General features: G+C 40.4%; 1 protein-coding gene across 1 annotated transcript in view; it reads right to left on the bottom strand.

The window, feature by feature from the left end:
• Positions 1–5392: 5392 nt before the first annotated feature.
• spata17 (spermatogenesis associated 17) overlaps positions 5393–16069 on the bottom strand; it is a 69101-nt gene continuing 58424 nt past the window's right edge. The window contains exon 10 of the mRNA XM_036593531.1: positions 5393–5498. Within this exon, the coding sequence (XP_036449424.1) occupies positions 5418–5498 (81 nt within the window). The 3' untranslated portion in view covers positions 5393–5417. The remainder of the gene's footprint in view (positions 5499–16069) is intronic.

Genomic DNA, 16069 nt, shown 5'->3' with positions numbered 1-16069 from the left:
AATAATAATAAGGTGCCCCGAGGTGTTGGAGCCCCAGAACGCCTAAATCAAATCATGCTCTGTGGTGTTTGGGATTCTAGCATTTTGGCTCTAAGTTAACAAACATGCTACATACCACAGCGCAGTGTTGGCGCCGGCTAACTGATGCTAAAATAAAACCCGTTTAGAGGATATCTAAAGCGCAGAGTCGAGTGGCTGTTCTCTGGTATCCGTAGTCAAGTCAAGATTCATTTATACAGCGCTCTTCACAACAGGCATTGCCCTAAAGAAGCTCTACAGAAAAGCTGGGTCCAGGCCCCTCTGGTCGACACCAGATAGCAAAACAAGGAATAAGGAATATGATTGACAATGAATATACAATAATGAGTAAAGAATAAAGACAGGAAATCAGTATTTAGATTAACCAGCTGTTAGAGGCTGTAACTAGAAACAATGGAGAAATAGATCAGTGAAAACCAGTGAGTTCTGTTAGAGGCATCACAGTAAAACTGAGAGTTAAATCCATGAACATCAGCGACTGCTGTTAGAAGCCTTTCATGATGATATGTAGTATGAAGATGTGAAGACCTCAGTATATTGTGAATCAGTGTCTATGTGTGTAACTCACATTGCTGAGAGTTTTTCCTAGCTCTGAGTTTCTCTGAGTTTGGCTGTGGTGTTATGTTTCATGCTGATTTTGTAATCGTAAGAATAAAAATTATTCAATTTTTGAATAATTCTGACAAAAAAGTCAGAATGACATGCGCTAGGGTTAAGATGTCACACATATGACCCGCGGGCTGGGACTGGCCCCATAAAAGCTTAAATCTCACCTTGCAAATGAAGTCATGATACATATTCTAAATTAAAATCATCCTGTGGACTGTAGATAAATCAAAGAGCTGGGGCTCCTGTGTGGCGCAATCATCTAAGCGTTGGCCCTTTCATCAGATCGCGAGTCTGATCCCTGCTAATGCTACAATCATCTGTGGCCGGGAGTCTAAGAGAACACAACTGGCCCTGCTTTCTCTAGAAAGGTAGGGCGACCCTCCCTCTCCCCATCACTCAGCGTAATGCTAGCCAGCACAGGCGCCTGTTAGCTGACGTAATGGCAATGGCAGTTAGTGTTCTTGTCCAAGCGTGTCGAGTTGACCAATGACGTTGTGTTAGCAACAGTTCAAAAAGATGCAGCAGCCGGTTTTACATGACTTGGAAGCAGCATGTGTTGCTGTTTACCTCCTAGTATTGTGTGACTGGGGAGAACTGAACATGACTAAATTGGGAAACATGCTGAAAAAAATGTGCCAGTAATGGGCAAAATAAACCAATAAAGTCAGGGCTAGCTTACAGGCTAATGATGTGTAATGTTCAATCTAAGAATCTGATGATGACCTAAAATGTGTTTGACACCTCTGTGCTAGAAGGTTTACTGTTTAAAACATGAGAAATACTGTATAAGACCATTTGTACAAATGCCAGTTTTGATCCATACTGTCAAACAAATCAGACACCTTGTTTCGTAACTTTTAAAGACCACTACTCTAAAGACTAATGTGAAGAAGAGGAGCTAATTCCCAGGCTAAGCTAATCTTCCATATTTGCTGTACCTGCCTCCACTCATTATAGCATTTTAACACTTATCCTCTCCCCTCCACCGCGCAGAGCCTCTCTCCTGCATATGGCCTTCAGACGGTGAGAGGACATCCCGCTGCCACTGCAGCACCTATTCCCCCCACGCTTTGGCCGAGCTCCACGCTCGAACTGCAGCCAAGCTCTCTGAAGAGCTCACTGCGAGGCCAGGCTGGATGTGTGAGAGGCTTGTTCATGTCGGTTCTTGCTTAGCACAGATGCTGATGCAGAACCGGTAAGAGTTTAGTCTTTTGATATTTTCAAGACGTAATAAAGGAGCCAGTGTGGCACAGCGTTGATAAATGAGAGTGATATGAGACGCATGGCAGACCAGGATCAGTTACTATGGCAAAACACCACTGATTACTGTAGAACCTACAGCTAGAAATTAGAGCAGGACAAATATAGGGTCTAACGAAATGATCAATATGGTGGAAATCCTGCTAATAAAGCACTGTTGCTTGTTTTATATAGTAATAAACAGCCAGGTGAGACCCAGAGAGGCACACTCATAAGAAAAACATAAATATATAAAACAGCATTGCTATTTAAAATGATATATACATTCTTGCTTAGATTTCTCATGAATAAATATTACATCAATACAACTGCTGTCGAAAGTAAACAGAGATAAAACTGTTGTTACATATTTTAGTCATTCCTAAGGACTTTTTTCAGTGCAGTGTTAACTTTTTTAAAACATTTCATACAAACAAATAAGGTATTCATTTAGACTGCATTCCTTACAGGTCATACAGTCTAATGATTAGAAAGCTGTAGAAACTGTAGAAAGAAATTTGTTAGCATGATAAATAATTATCACTGACTGATTTTTAATACTTAACTCATCTCAGCATCACAGAGCAGCACTGAGTCACGTTCACTCGCCTGTTTGCTGAGTAAATTAGCCCATCATAGCTAGATATGCTATTAAATGCAGTGTCATCAGACTCTCATGACTGATTGTGCTTTACTAATGATGGCTGACTGATGTTGGCCGAATGTCTCGCTTTCCATTACTAGGGCGGCCAGAAGGTGGCCATGCTTTATTCCAGGGTAACACTGGCCACCCCAGGCCGCCCCCAGGCTAGGCCTCTGATTCTAGCCTAAAACTCACATTTAACGTGTTACTTGTCTTGTTATGTAATTTTCTCATCTTTGACAGAATTCACAAGTTTATATAAGGTTCACGTTTTTGTTCTTTAGTATTCTCATCAAATTTATCACACAAGCAGTGGAGATTCCTGTAGAGTCAGCCAAGTGTGACGGCTAGCCAGTGATACATTGGCTAATAAATACAACCACATTAGCATTAGTGTAACTCTCACCTCGGCCATTTAAACAAAACCATAAAGGAAACAGCAAATCTTTCTTTATTCAGCATGAAATGAAGCCAAAGCTGCGCTCCTCACCTGAGGAGTCGTTTCTGTTCCCTGAGTAATGTGTTCCACCATGAATCCTGGGAAGCTCCGCCCACAGCTCTTTGTTGTCTGAGACTTTAGGACCGTCTGCTGTTTATTTGAGTTTGACAATCATTAAATTTGACAATTCATTGTTAATAACTCAATCATATCAGTCAGTAAAGCACTGTTAAACTAAAGCTGCTGGAGTCTATAACTGGATTTTTTTGGCCATGCAAAATTATATTGATCCAAATTTTTACCCTCTTTAAGTTACTTCTTAAAAATCTTTTAAACAATCGTATGTAAAAGTTTCTTTCTGTGTTTTGCTTTTGAAACACAGTGAAAAAGACACTTTGTCTAGGAAGAACACACTTCTGCACACTGTAAAGCACAATTACTGTTTATATGCTTAATTTAATTTATTTATTAAAAATATTGAAAATGTGGCAGACGCAGGCACACTTTTTTATTTATTTTTATTAATAAATAATTAGAACATGTGCACTATGGCCTCATCCATACTAGGATGTTTGAAAATATATATATATATATATATATATATATATATATATATGCCAAGTATGATTCAGTATCTCATGACTTAGTATCTTATAATAATGAGATAGCTTCTCATAATATTGACTTTAGATCTCATGACCTCATAATGACTTACTGTCTCATAATATGAGAAAATCTTTGATATGAGATCTTAAGTCATTATTGTGAGATATTGTCATTGTTATAGATATTCTCATTATTTAGAGAGAGCAAGTCATAATTATGAGATTATAAGACATCATTATGACGGTATCTCATTATGAGATCGAGATATTAAGTCATAATTATGAGATATCTCATTATTATGAGACTCAAAGTCATCTCTCTGAGATGTTATGTCATTATCATGATATATTAAGTCCTAATTATTGGAAACTCACTGAGTGGCTACACATTCTTTAGTCTCAGAAATGGGCTTCCATGAATTTCAGAGAGTTCTGCATATTAAATAAATGAAAATGTTTATGAGCAATGTTAATGTTAAATGTTAAGGTCATGACGTCAGCGTTTTCAAAAAGCTGCATTTTGCTCGTCGACACAAAAACAGAGAGCATTTTCTCCCGGAGCGCGTTCATAAAAACCCGCACAAAGCCTGTCTCCTCCTCTCCTCAGCCACAGTATGGATGAAGCTGTGGTGCCACCGGTCAGGGTTTGGCCTGGGAGCCGTTTCCAAACTTGGCCGACTCAGAGTGCAGAGAGGGAGCGGTCAGATCGGGCTGTCTAATCGGCCTGATGGAGGAGCAGCTTCTCTCTGTCCCTTTTGGAGGCCGGAGTCACAGCGGGCTGAGTTATTGTGAAGTGATGGACTGCCTCGGACTGGGAGCAATCAAAGAGATAGCTCGTGCATCTCCAAATTACCGCCGCTTCTGCCTCTGATTCATCAGCAGGGCGGCGGTGACGGCCAGCAGGCTTCGCTTAGATACGCGCACGCGCTCGCGCTCGCGCTCGCTCGCTCGCCACACACTGACAAAACAGAACAAAGCACTCAGAATTATTTGTGGAAATTAAATCTCTGCAGGAGGAGCCGCGTCGCCTCCTCCCACTCAGTGGAATTAAAGGACATTTATTTTCGGCGGAAATGCCGCGTGGAAACGTCTGAAACGAGCCTTTGGTTCTGGGAGGAGGAGAAATTGGACGCAGGCAATGAGGGAGCGGCCTACCTGGCGCGTCTCCACTGATGGATGGCTGTCAAGTCTGAACTCGCAGCTCGCGGCACCGAGCGCAGCGCAGACCCGCAGCACTTCCTCCACTGATGTGGAGCGGCGCGAGGTTCAGATCCTACAGCGTTCAGAGATTCAAATCTCACAGATCAAATACTGAAATTACTTCATTGATCATGGAAATCCTTAGATATAATTTTCTTTTGCATAAATTAACAGATAAATTGCATAGGGAATGAATTTGACTGATCACACTACATCACTTCAGTTTTTACATTTCCAGCCAAAACAGCCATTAAGGAGGTGTTTCTGAGGAGATCAGCTGTAAGATAATCCACTCGGAACATCAAAGGAAAACAAGTGGAAAAAACAGGAGTTTCCAAAACTGGAGTTAAAAAAATGAGCTTTGAATTAGCTTAAAATAATCTCCACTCTAGTTTAGATCTGAGGACTCTGGGTCTGAAAGGATGTGAAGCTGACAAGAAACTGTTAAGAAAAAAAACAAAGCTGCTCTTGATCTCAGAACAACGGACTGACCACCCCAGAGTCCAGACCTCAGCATCACTGAATTTGTTTGGAATTACTTCTGTCAAATGTAATTAATGTAAATGTAATGTAGTAACATTTAAAACAAATGCCAGACACAAAAGTTTTGATACCTTTAATAAGATTCATATGCAGAATTCTGTTACACAGTTTTCCCAGTGTTGGAGTACAGGCGCCCGAACTTGTCAAACACATGGCAGGTTGTGAAGACCCTCCTGAACAGCTGGAAAAGTGAAAATATTTAGCAATTAGTAACAGTTTCAGACAACATGTTGAGCATTATCAAAAATAATAATCGATAAAGTATTTACAGAGGAATGTAAGTAAAATTATAAGCACTGTGTCAAAATATTACTCAATTTATTGTCTGAAGTGGAACAATATACTTAAAAAAAGTCTGAATAGTTAAACACACTCGATTTTATAAAAGTAAAAAATAAATATAACTGATAAAAATGAAAGATTCTCTCTGGTGGGCTGATTAATCTGTGGTGCTGGTCCTCACATAGACAAATTAGCATTGTTGTGGGCTGTTTCACTGCACAATAATATGTCATGTTTTAATAAAAATTTTAATAAATAAAAAAATGAAATGTATGAGGACTCAACTAATAGAAAGGGAGAAAACTCTCCTGCTCATTAAGACTGGTAAAGACTTTGAAGGTCTAAAAAGGAGTAAAAAGTATGTTTTCTCTCTTTGAAATGTTTTCAATTTCAGTAAGACTTTCAAAAAGCACAAATCCTTTAAATAATCCTTACAGTGGAATTCCACTGGTTTTTGAAAATGTATGGGTAATTAAACAGTTGAAATATAAACAAAGTCATTCTGGATGTTTGGTGTGAAACGCTCTGTTCTAGATAAACTTACAGAGTCAGAACTGCTCACAGTGGTGGTGATAGGAACCAGACGACTGAAGAGTTTAATACCTACACAGACCGTTCTCACATGATATATGATAATTGTGTAGAAAAGTAAACAAAGCATGACATTTGACTAGGGTATTCAAACTTTTGCTTCCAAATATACATGTTAAATTACATGGTGTGCTTATGAGATTAAATACTAATGATAAATACTTCTAAGTATTGAGTAAAGTACTTCTAAGTGCCTGATAATTAGAAGCAGTGAGGTCACTTTATATGCACTCTTCTCCACTGTGTGGCTCACTACACCTAATGTGATGCTGGTAGTGCCCTCTTCATCATAGCGCTAATAGTTTTTCCCAAGCTCAGTCAGCCTGTTAATGATGGATGCCAGAGCCAGAACACAAATCCTGACCTCTTTTTTTGCAGCTCTGCAAAATCAGCGTCAGGTATTTTTAGCTGGACTGGATTCAGCCTTTTGCGAGTGGCCTAGTTGCTGCAGTTCTAGCAGACCAGAGTCTCTCTAGGTGTGAGCTAATGCTCGCCGACCCCCCCTAGAGGCAGACCTGCTCTAACACAGGCCACCTTTTCTCCAGCGCTGCTTACTATTCAGAGAAGCCGAGCTGAGCGTGGCGGCAGGATAACAAAGAGAACGAGTGAGGAGTGAAGTCAGGCTGGAAAAAGGAGGGAGGGAGGGGAGAGAGAGGCGGTTTAATTATATATTTTGTTTCTCTCTCTCTTTTTTTAAGACTAAAAAAAGACGAAGTTGAGCAAGGACAAACTAATGTCATAGACTGGGGCATTGACGATTTCCCTTCTCGCAGGCATGCATGTGATCCTCTGTCAGTCAGCGTCCGCCGCCATGACAATCATCTGTCTGCCAGGGCCTCGGGACAGGCTGCAGCCAGCTGCCCTTGTAAACAGCACTCAGCGCTGACACTAACGACTGCGGAGCAAACGCAAGTGGACACTGTCTCAGGAAAATACGCTCCGTTAAATTCTCGCCGAGAGAAACGGTGAAAATCTAGACGTTTCTGTGTCACATCGAGGTGTAAATCGCGGCTGGATGGCTCCGCTGGTGAAGGCGTGCAATAGCTAGGTGAAGAATTAGCTACGCATTAAAGGAATAGTCTGGTCAGAAATGTTAATGTTGCTAACAGTGAATAGAAGTGAATAGCCACCGCTCAACATGATGAAAACGGCATCATGCTAACTGGTGGCTACCAGCTTCCAGTCATTATTATCAGTGTTAGCAGCTTTAGTTGAGGTACAGCTTTAAAGCTGTAGAGACGAGGCTGATTTATGGGACATAGGTGGAGCCAGAGGGAGCATCCCACCACCTGGCTTGAGGAGGAGTTGGAGCCCCTGCTGAGACTGACAGCACTTTCTGGCAAAGATAAAAAAGTGAACCAGTGTACAAACATATACAGTCGTATGCAAAAGTCTGCATCCCCCTCCGTCAAATTACATGTTTGTTGAAATAAAAATAAGTGAACACATCCACTACAAACTTGGCATATAGAACAGTTCTGCAAATTTTAGTGCACAGTTTCTGTTATTAGCAATGTATTAACATATTAAAAAACACAAAAAACACTCACACAAAAACAACAACAGTGTGAATCGTGCCATAACCTTTGCACAAGCCCACATTCTATGCTATATATTTTTATCCCAATATGTAGAACAGAGTAGCTGTGCATTAAAATGTGCAGGAGTGCGTTCTCTGTAGAGGATGTGTTCACTTACTTTCACCTAGAAAATCAGCTAAATGTCACTTCACTGGGGTGCCAAAGCTTTTGCACACAACTGTATTAGAGTCAGTCAAAGACATAAAACATGTGACTTGGTGATATTTGTTCAGGGAACGCGTGAAGGTGCTTTGAAAAAGCTTCTATTTAAAGCAGCAGACATGATAAGTACAGTGATATCATGCAAAATGACTTTTTATTTCAATTTTTGGATAACATACATCAAACAGAACCTCTAATAACTATAATGAGGCAAAAAATGACACCTCAAGCCACTGCACACCCTCCTCACTCTGCTCTCCCTCCTAACTTTATGCAAATGAGCTGCACAGTGACCAATCTGATGATTGACGAACTGTTACAAAGTCAAGATAAATACTGAGATTCAACACTTGACTGCATTCTGATCTATAGCTGATGTAAATGTAGTTGAGATATAATAGTTGGAAAAAACATAAAAGCCTTTATTAATTAGAACGACTGTTCTTACAACACAGAAACAAGCGCAGATTTGAGCGCAAATGATGACTCAGCTTCAGTGCGTGAAATCAAGCGGCATCCTACCAGTACTTTATTTACATATCATTTACATGAAGCATGTTCTAATTCATGCAGGGTTTGTCAGGAAGCCAATAAAACAAGTTCCAGCAACTCCTGAGCCAATGGCTGTGCTCGAAGGCAGTTTGAGCTCCCCCTAGAGACCAAAATTTATTGTGTAAAAATTACAACGACTGGAGAGAATAAAATGTGAGATAAACCAAATGTCTCAGTTTTTGAAGACAGTAGAATGATGTAATTGTGTATTGTGATTATACTTCTAAAATAACATATTTAAATGCTGTATTATTGAAGTATGAGCTGCGTTTTACATTGTTTAGTATTATGAAACAGAAGCACAGTGTAATATGAGTTTACATGGAATAGGTGCAGCATTTATACTAATGTGCATGTAGAACAGGGACTTTAGTACTGGATTGCCATATGCACAAATTATTAGAATTATTATATTATAGTATCTTTCTTATTATAATTATTACAGATAATAGTAGTTTTGGTTAATTAATCACAAATCAACCATTTTTAGGCTGTTGAACTCTCAAATTTACACACTTCTACCAGACGTGAGTTTGATCGTACAAATACAGCAAAGATGACACTGGTGAACAATAAAACTGATGTACACAACCATAATTAATTACACATTAATTACTTAAATAGACAACACTTTAGAATATCAATGATAGTTTATAAGACATCTATAAGCTGTCACTTCTTAACTGACTTATAATGAGCTAATTCATCAGTAATTAATATATTAATATTAGTTTGTAAGACACTACTTGCTTGTTTACCAATGACTTGTAAGTTCTTTTATTTTGTCACAGTGTCCCGTGTCTGGCTCCACCCCCCACGTCTCTCCTCTTATCATTAGTGTTTCCACCTGTGTGCAGTTTGTTGTCCCTCTTTTTCCAGGTGGTTGCTATTATTGTCTTTGGTAGACGTAGCTCTCATGTTTGTGTGTCTTTGTCTGGTGCCATTTGCTTCATGTTTTGTTTGTATTGTTTATTTATTTGCCTTAAGTTTAATAACACTGATGATTTGACGCCTGCATCCTTAACGGTGATCTGGTGTTCTGTCACAAATGGAGGCATCAGTGCAGATTGGATAGGGGTGTTTATTAAGGATGTTTATGGAGTAATATGAATATATTAATGAATGGTAAATAAAACTCTTATAAACTATAGTTATATAAAGTGTTACCTAATTATATAGGTATATACGTTACTGTGTAAATGTAAAAGGTAATTACATCATTATATAAAAATAGTATCTAAACCGCAAGGGTCTGTATGTGGGAACACACTAATTTCCCTCTCATAACTACATAACTTAGTCGTTAGTGAATAATTTATCACAGTTACTGAATAATAAGTCTGATGTTTAATAACTGAATAATAAGCTGTAGTTTAAGGGGTTAAAAAGTGATCTATAGTCCTAATCTCTGCATAATTCACAGTTTCTGGTCTTTAAAACCCACATGTGCAGGTATTGTCAGTTTATTTAACAGTGCACTGTGCGTGGCAGCGGCCCTCCGGTGTTGGACTTTCACAGCTCTGCATTAGTGCGTATTTACCACCTACTTAACAGCAGCTTTAACCAGGACACTTTTCACCTTAGTGGAACCATAATTTAAGCTAGAATTTGTTTCTTCTCTCCTCACCCCCACTCAATAAAACAGGAGTAAAGAAACAGAGATTGATTTATTTGCTTCAGCGTTCTTTGGGATGAAGGTGCTCTTTTTTTCCTGAAACCAATTAGCAGGCTAGCACTTGTAGTGCAGAATGTAGGTCAGCATCGAGTAATAAAAAAGTATTGACTTTTCTCTGACTGTAAGCAGTGTGAAAGGGGTGCCGCGGCCTTGTCGTACATGAAAAGAGCTCCATTAATTTCACTTATTTCAAGAAGGACCCTGTCAAGTCCTAATGCGTCCAATGCACTTTTCTCAGTCCGACACTCTGACATCTCGCCAGGCCCCAGCCGAAACGAGTTTACATTATGTTAGCTAGTGAGAAGTTGACGGCGTAATTCCCAGCAGCAATGGCAGAGGGCTCTTTCATACACGGCTGCTTCGTGTTCCCTTCTGAAGCTGCTGCCACCATTTGCATTGTGAAGTTCCACAAAAAGCAAAGGCCAAATTTCTGGATACTGTATCTGTTGATTTCTGTGGACTGGGAACAGAATTAAAGCAAATAATACAAGTACACTATATGGACAAAAGTATTGGGACACTTCTCTTAATCACTGAACTCAGGTGTTTCATTCAGTCTCACTGACACAGGTGTATAAAGTCCAGCACTGAGCCATGCAGTCTTACAAACATTAGTGAAAGAATGGGCCACTCTAAACAGCTGATTGAATTCAATATGGTTCTGTAATAGAACTGAAATTTCTTCCCTACTAGATTTTCCACGATCAGCTGTGAGTGTATTATTGAAAAATGGAAGCATTTATGAACCACAGCAACTCAGCCACGAAGTGTCAGACCACGTAAAGTTACAGAGCGGGTCTCCGAGCTTTGAGGAGCACAGAGCATAAAAGACACCAACGCTCTGCTGATCAATAACTGCAGAGTTCAAACCTCCTCTGGCATCAACATCAGCACAGAAACTGTGCCGGGAGCTCCATGGCTGAGCAGCTGCACACAAGCCTAAGATCACTATGTGCAATGCCAAGCGTCGGATGGAGTGGAGTAAAGCGCCGCCGCTGGACTCTGAAGCAGTGGAGACGTGTTCTGTGGAGTGACGAATCAGCTTCTCTATCTGTCAGTCTGATGGACGAGTCTGGGTTTGGCGAATGCCAGAGAACGTTACCTGCCTGACCGCACTGTGCAGCTGTAGAGTTCTTAGCTTATTATTTGAAGTTCAATGAATTTACAGTTATCTTCTTTTTCTAACAGTGTATAACAGTCAAGTCATCTACTGCAGGGTTTCTCAACCTGTGGGCCGTGAAGCTCCCTCTAGTGGACCGTGAGCCTGTACTCAGAGGAAGGCAGTAATTTGGGCCGGTAACGTCACTGTAAGTTATAAAAACATAAGTGGGAAAATGATTAACTTAATAATTAAAAATCTAAGATTAAACATCTTCACAGTATAACCAAAAGAAATATTAATAGAGACGTACAAATAAAACCTCACATTAGTGGCTAATTAAACGTCTTCAGTCTGAGATGGCGCAGCTGTGGGATCGCGATGCGGACGGCTAGCCAGAGATGGAGAAGTTTCTCAGGGCGCTTTGTTTGGTTTGAACTTATCACACCTTTTTCTTTATTTTGCTCTGTTTTCACATGTGTGAACACTCCACCCGTATTCGGGTCTGCAGCAGATAGAAACCTGCGGGTCTCGGTCCACTTCAAACCGACCCCTGTTCAGTTCACTGCTGATGGAAACCAAACCAGGGATTTCATCAACAGAGCTGCTTTGTTTCTCCTTCACTCCCAGTGAGAGGAGTGAGGTTTATTTCAAATGAATCACAAAAACCCTCAAAACATCTTGAGACCAACAATCACTCTTTTGAAAAGCCAGTGGAGGATTTTCAGTGAAACGCGATGGGCTGCAGCTCCAAATCACATCTACCTCCTACATTTCTATTATTTCTTTTTCCCCTTTTTGACATCACTACAACCATGTGGTTTTTAACATGTTTCATGATTTTTAACATTTTTCCAAACCTACTGAAAACCAGAAAGGCCAATCTGATCTTTTTCAGGCCCTCATTTTCAGGTTTTCAGTGTCAGCATTTAAGAAAAGGAAAATAAAGTTGTATTTAAAAAGTTGATTTTGGTTTTCGGGCCGATGTGCTTTGTAGTTATGAACATGTGGGCCTTGGAGTGGAAAAGGCTGAGAACCCCTGATCTACTGATTATTTTGATGATTAAATCAAGAAAGAGTTTCTTGCTTTCAGTTTTTTCTGCAGGGATGTTTTTCCACACCTCCAAAGTTCAGTCTTAGAAGTTGGTTGCATTTTCTGCTTCTCACAATTCAAATTATCCCAAATACAAATGTAGACTCATCAGTCCATAAAACGTTACTGCACATCACAATGTCCAGTTTTGAGTTCCAGTGCAAATGTTTTCTATTTCCTTTTCTCAGTAACAGCATCTTGACAGCTATACCTCCTTTCAGACCCCCAGCGAGGACTGGAAGGACGGACAGCTTCATTTTCTCCTCTCTCTCAAAGATGAAAGCTTTGAGTGCTGTTTATTTGATGGGGGCAGCTTTGGTGTCGACCAGGTCTTACATGCTTGTTCGGAGTCCCATTATCTCCAGTGCTTTTGATTATTTTTTGAATTCCAGTTTTAGTAACTCTTATTTTCCTTTCCCCTTCATTATGCAAGTGGATTATCTTACATCTAATCTCAGAAATATCTCCTAAAAAATAAAAACTAATAGCTGTTTTGACTGGCAATTAAATAAATAAAGGGTAGTCTCTGACTTTTGCACAGGGCAACTTCCCTCTTTTGATGTACGTGCTGTATATGTTTAGAAGAGTGCAATCTGAAAACGTGAAACATCTCAGTCTCCAAAGAAAAAGGAAAATATTTGCTGAAAACTCAGTATTCCTGAAGCAGGAGTTGGGAGGTGGTTGCATGCTAAAGGCTATCTACAGGCAAAAAAACAATCAGGGCTAGATTGATAAAAAAGAAACCCTTTATGGTATATGGTAATCAGACCAAGCCCAAGATGGCAATGCATAATAATTCAGCTTTATTCAGACGCTTGATGAAATATGCATTCCACATACCAAAGTCCTATTTTATCATCACATTTATTTATTTATTTATTTCTCCCATGTGAGGAAGTGACTTTAGTCTGAGGTGGGCAAAGAGCGCTGGAGACAAAACAAACATAATAACGCTCTCAGCGAGGGGTCCACCGAAGCACGCCGCTTCCACTGGATGCGCGTCGCAAAAAACAAAACAAGCGACGAAAGAGCTTTAATTGTATTATGATTTGTATGTTAGTGGAATATTAAAGTATCATTAGAGAGATTGATATGCCTGATGGCTTCAAAGCCTTATAGTCAATGATACAAGATCAGAAGAGAGAAGAGACGTGTGTACTGGATCGTCCTGTTACAGACACAGAGAGAGAGGTCCTCTCAGTTTGAGCACTCGCTGATGTGTGTGCTTTGACTGATCAGACTTCTGTGCACTTTTTAGCCCTGCTTTTCAAGGCACCACAACTTTTGGCTTCAGAAGCATTTGTGACTAAATTTCATTTGCTTACCTTCAAGATCAATACAGTACCTATCTATCTATCTATCTATCTATCTATCTCTCTCTCTCTCTCTCTCTCTATCTATCTATCTATATGTTAGTGTTTCACTGCTTTGTTACTACAGGTTAAAGAGAGCTTTCAGTATCTAGTCTTGATTTCTGGGCTTTAGAGTTTGCTTTTGCTATTTGTCAACATGAGGAGCAGATTTGTATCTACGAAAGTCAAGAAAGTCATTATAAGGCTGAGAAACAAGAATCAAACAGTGAGAGATGCTTAACAAAATGAACTGTCTGGAACATTCCTGAGAAGAAGGAGAGAACTGCTAGGCTTAGTAACCATAAAGGCACTGATAGGCCAAAGAAGACCCCCACAGTTAATAACAGGAATTCTGTCCATAATGAAACAAAATCCCCACATGCCTCTCTGACAGATCAGAAACACTCTGACGACTGTGACGATATCAGTGAGTACTGCAGGATGCAAACGACAAGTGATCCACAAAAAACGGGACAGCCAGCTCAGTTTGCTAAGAGCCCACTAAGTTCCGGAAGAAGGTTTGGTGCACATCTGACTGACCAAGACACGAACCACCTGATCCAAAATCCCACTGAGCATGCCTTTCATAGACTGAAGAAACAGCTTAAGGGACCGAGCCCTCAAAACAAGCAGGAGCTGAGGATGGCTGCAGGACAAGCCTGGCAGAGCATGACCAGAGAAGATACCCAACACCTGGTGATGCCTTTGAGTTGCAGACTTTAAGCCATCATTGCATGCAAAGGATTTGCAACAAAGTACAGCCCCAGTGAGCCCTCGTGCCGAAAAACCCCGCATGAAAATGATCTTCAACTGATAAAAAAAATGACGCCATAAGTTGGTTTTTACATTAGATTACATTACATTACATTTACATTAGCCCAGTCACTGCTAGTCTCGTGGGGTCAGATGGGATCTTCTAACGTGAACACATGTCTGGGAACAATCTGTTAAAGTTTTGGAGCTGCATTCGCTGTGAACAGGGGTACTCCCCTCCAACACCCCCCCAAACTCCTCTAACTCATTTAGCGCAAATGTAAACCTGAACATAGCTGTCAGTTCTTTCCACATCACATTTACTCCAGCAGAGGCCATAAACAGCTGCTGGTAACCCAACATCAACGTTCATCACCAGTCCAGTGATCTTCTACAGTTTAAGTATAATCTGGTTTAACTGGTTTTCCCTTTGCTAAACTTAATATTTTACCGCATAAAATGTGTTCTCTGCACACGCAGTACACATGTATACATGCTTAACTGGAGTTTTTTGGGGGGCTTTTCAGCCATGGGCTAACGACAGGCTCGGTGTCCATCGGGCAATGTTGATGAACACATCACCCTCTACTTTAAGCTCCGCCTTCAGGAGGCATTCGTTATTTAAGAATTTGTACTCACCATAATAAGGCTACGTTACTCACATTCAGCCCCAAATTTCACACGGTTGTCCCCAGTTATGAGATCACATCTGGCACGGTACGTTTACATTACCAGGCGAGAGCTGACCAGTCATTTTCTAGGGAATGAATTTGTAGCCACAACAAGCGACATATCAACATGGTTCTTTAATGGCATCACTCAAAGAATCATCGCTCAAAGAATCATCGCTCAAAGAATCATCGCTCAAAGAACGCTAAAGCTACTTTGTATCAGATTAGCTTTCACCTTTTTCACACTATCTTCATCACTCCAGACTGTCTGCTGTCTGAATGAATGAACTTAAATCTATATTCATGTCTGCACTGGTGGGTCCAGGCTTCCGTTCATCACTCCTACAACTTAAAAATAACTCAGCTTGCATCGATTTCCATATAGTTACAAAACAACACGCCTAAGGATTTAACCAGAACATGAACACGGCACAAATTAACTCATTAACTGAGTTTTCCTGGTTACTTTACTAAATCCATCAAACAGGCGCCAGTTCCTGTTTACAGCACCCCCAAACTTCTCTAATGGTTATCTAATAGGAGATGGTGGCAAACTCTTAGTTATGCCCCCTATTACTCCGCCCAGATTAACTATGCATAGCGGATATGCAAAGACTTCCCCGCGCTCTGGGTGTCAAAGCTATTCCTCTAATCCTGCTCTTTCAACAGGGTTTAGTGCTTTCATTTGTCAATGCGAGCCTCCTCGCGTTCCCCTGTAACTGCAGTTTGGAATTTAACGGGCCCGCGTTCCTCCCTGCAGGTGCTCCTCCTTAATCTAGCTCGTTTTTCATTGTCATATTCAGCCAAGACTTAACAGGATTATATGGAGATACTGAAAGCATAGGAAACTGTTGGTAATGTCTTCTTTGAATCTATCTGTGATAAACAGTGCGACAGTAAGGCCATGTAGTAAGATACTGCACGTTAGGACAGTGTATGAAC

This window comes from Colossoma macropomum, unplaced genomic scaffold (assembly GCF_904425465.1).
Source record: "Colossoma macropomum unplaced genomic scaffold, Colossoma_macropomum, whole genome shotgun sequence".
In the NCBI taxonomy this organism is placed as follows: domain Eukaryota; kingdom Metazoa; phylum Chordata; class Actinopteri; order Characiformes; family Serrasalmidae; genus Colossoma; species Colossoma macropomum.
Note: the sequence above shows the minus strand (reverse complement) of the source record. Positions and strands in the feature narration are given on the sequence as shown.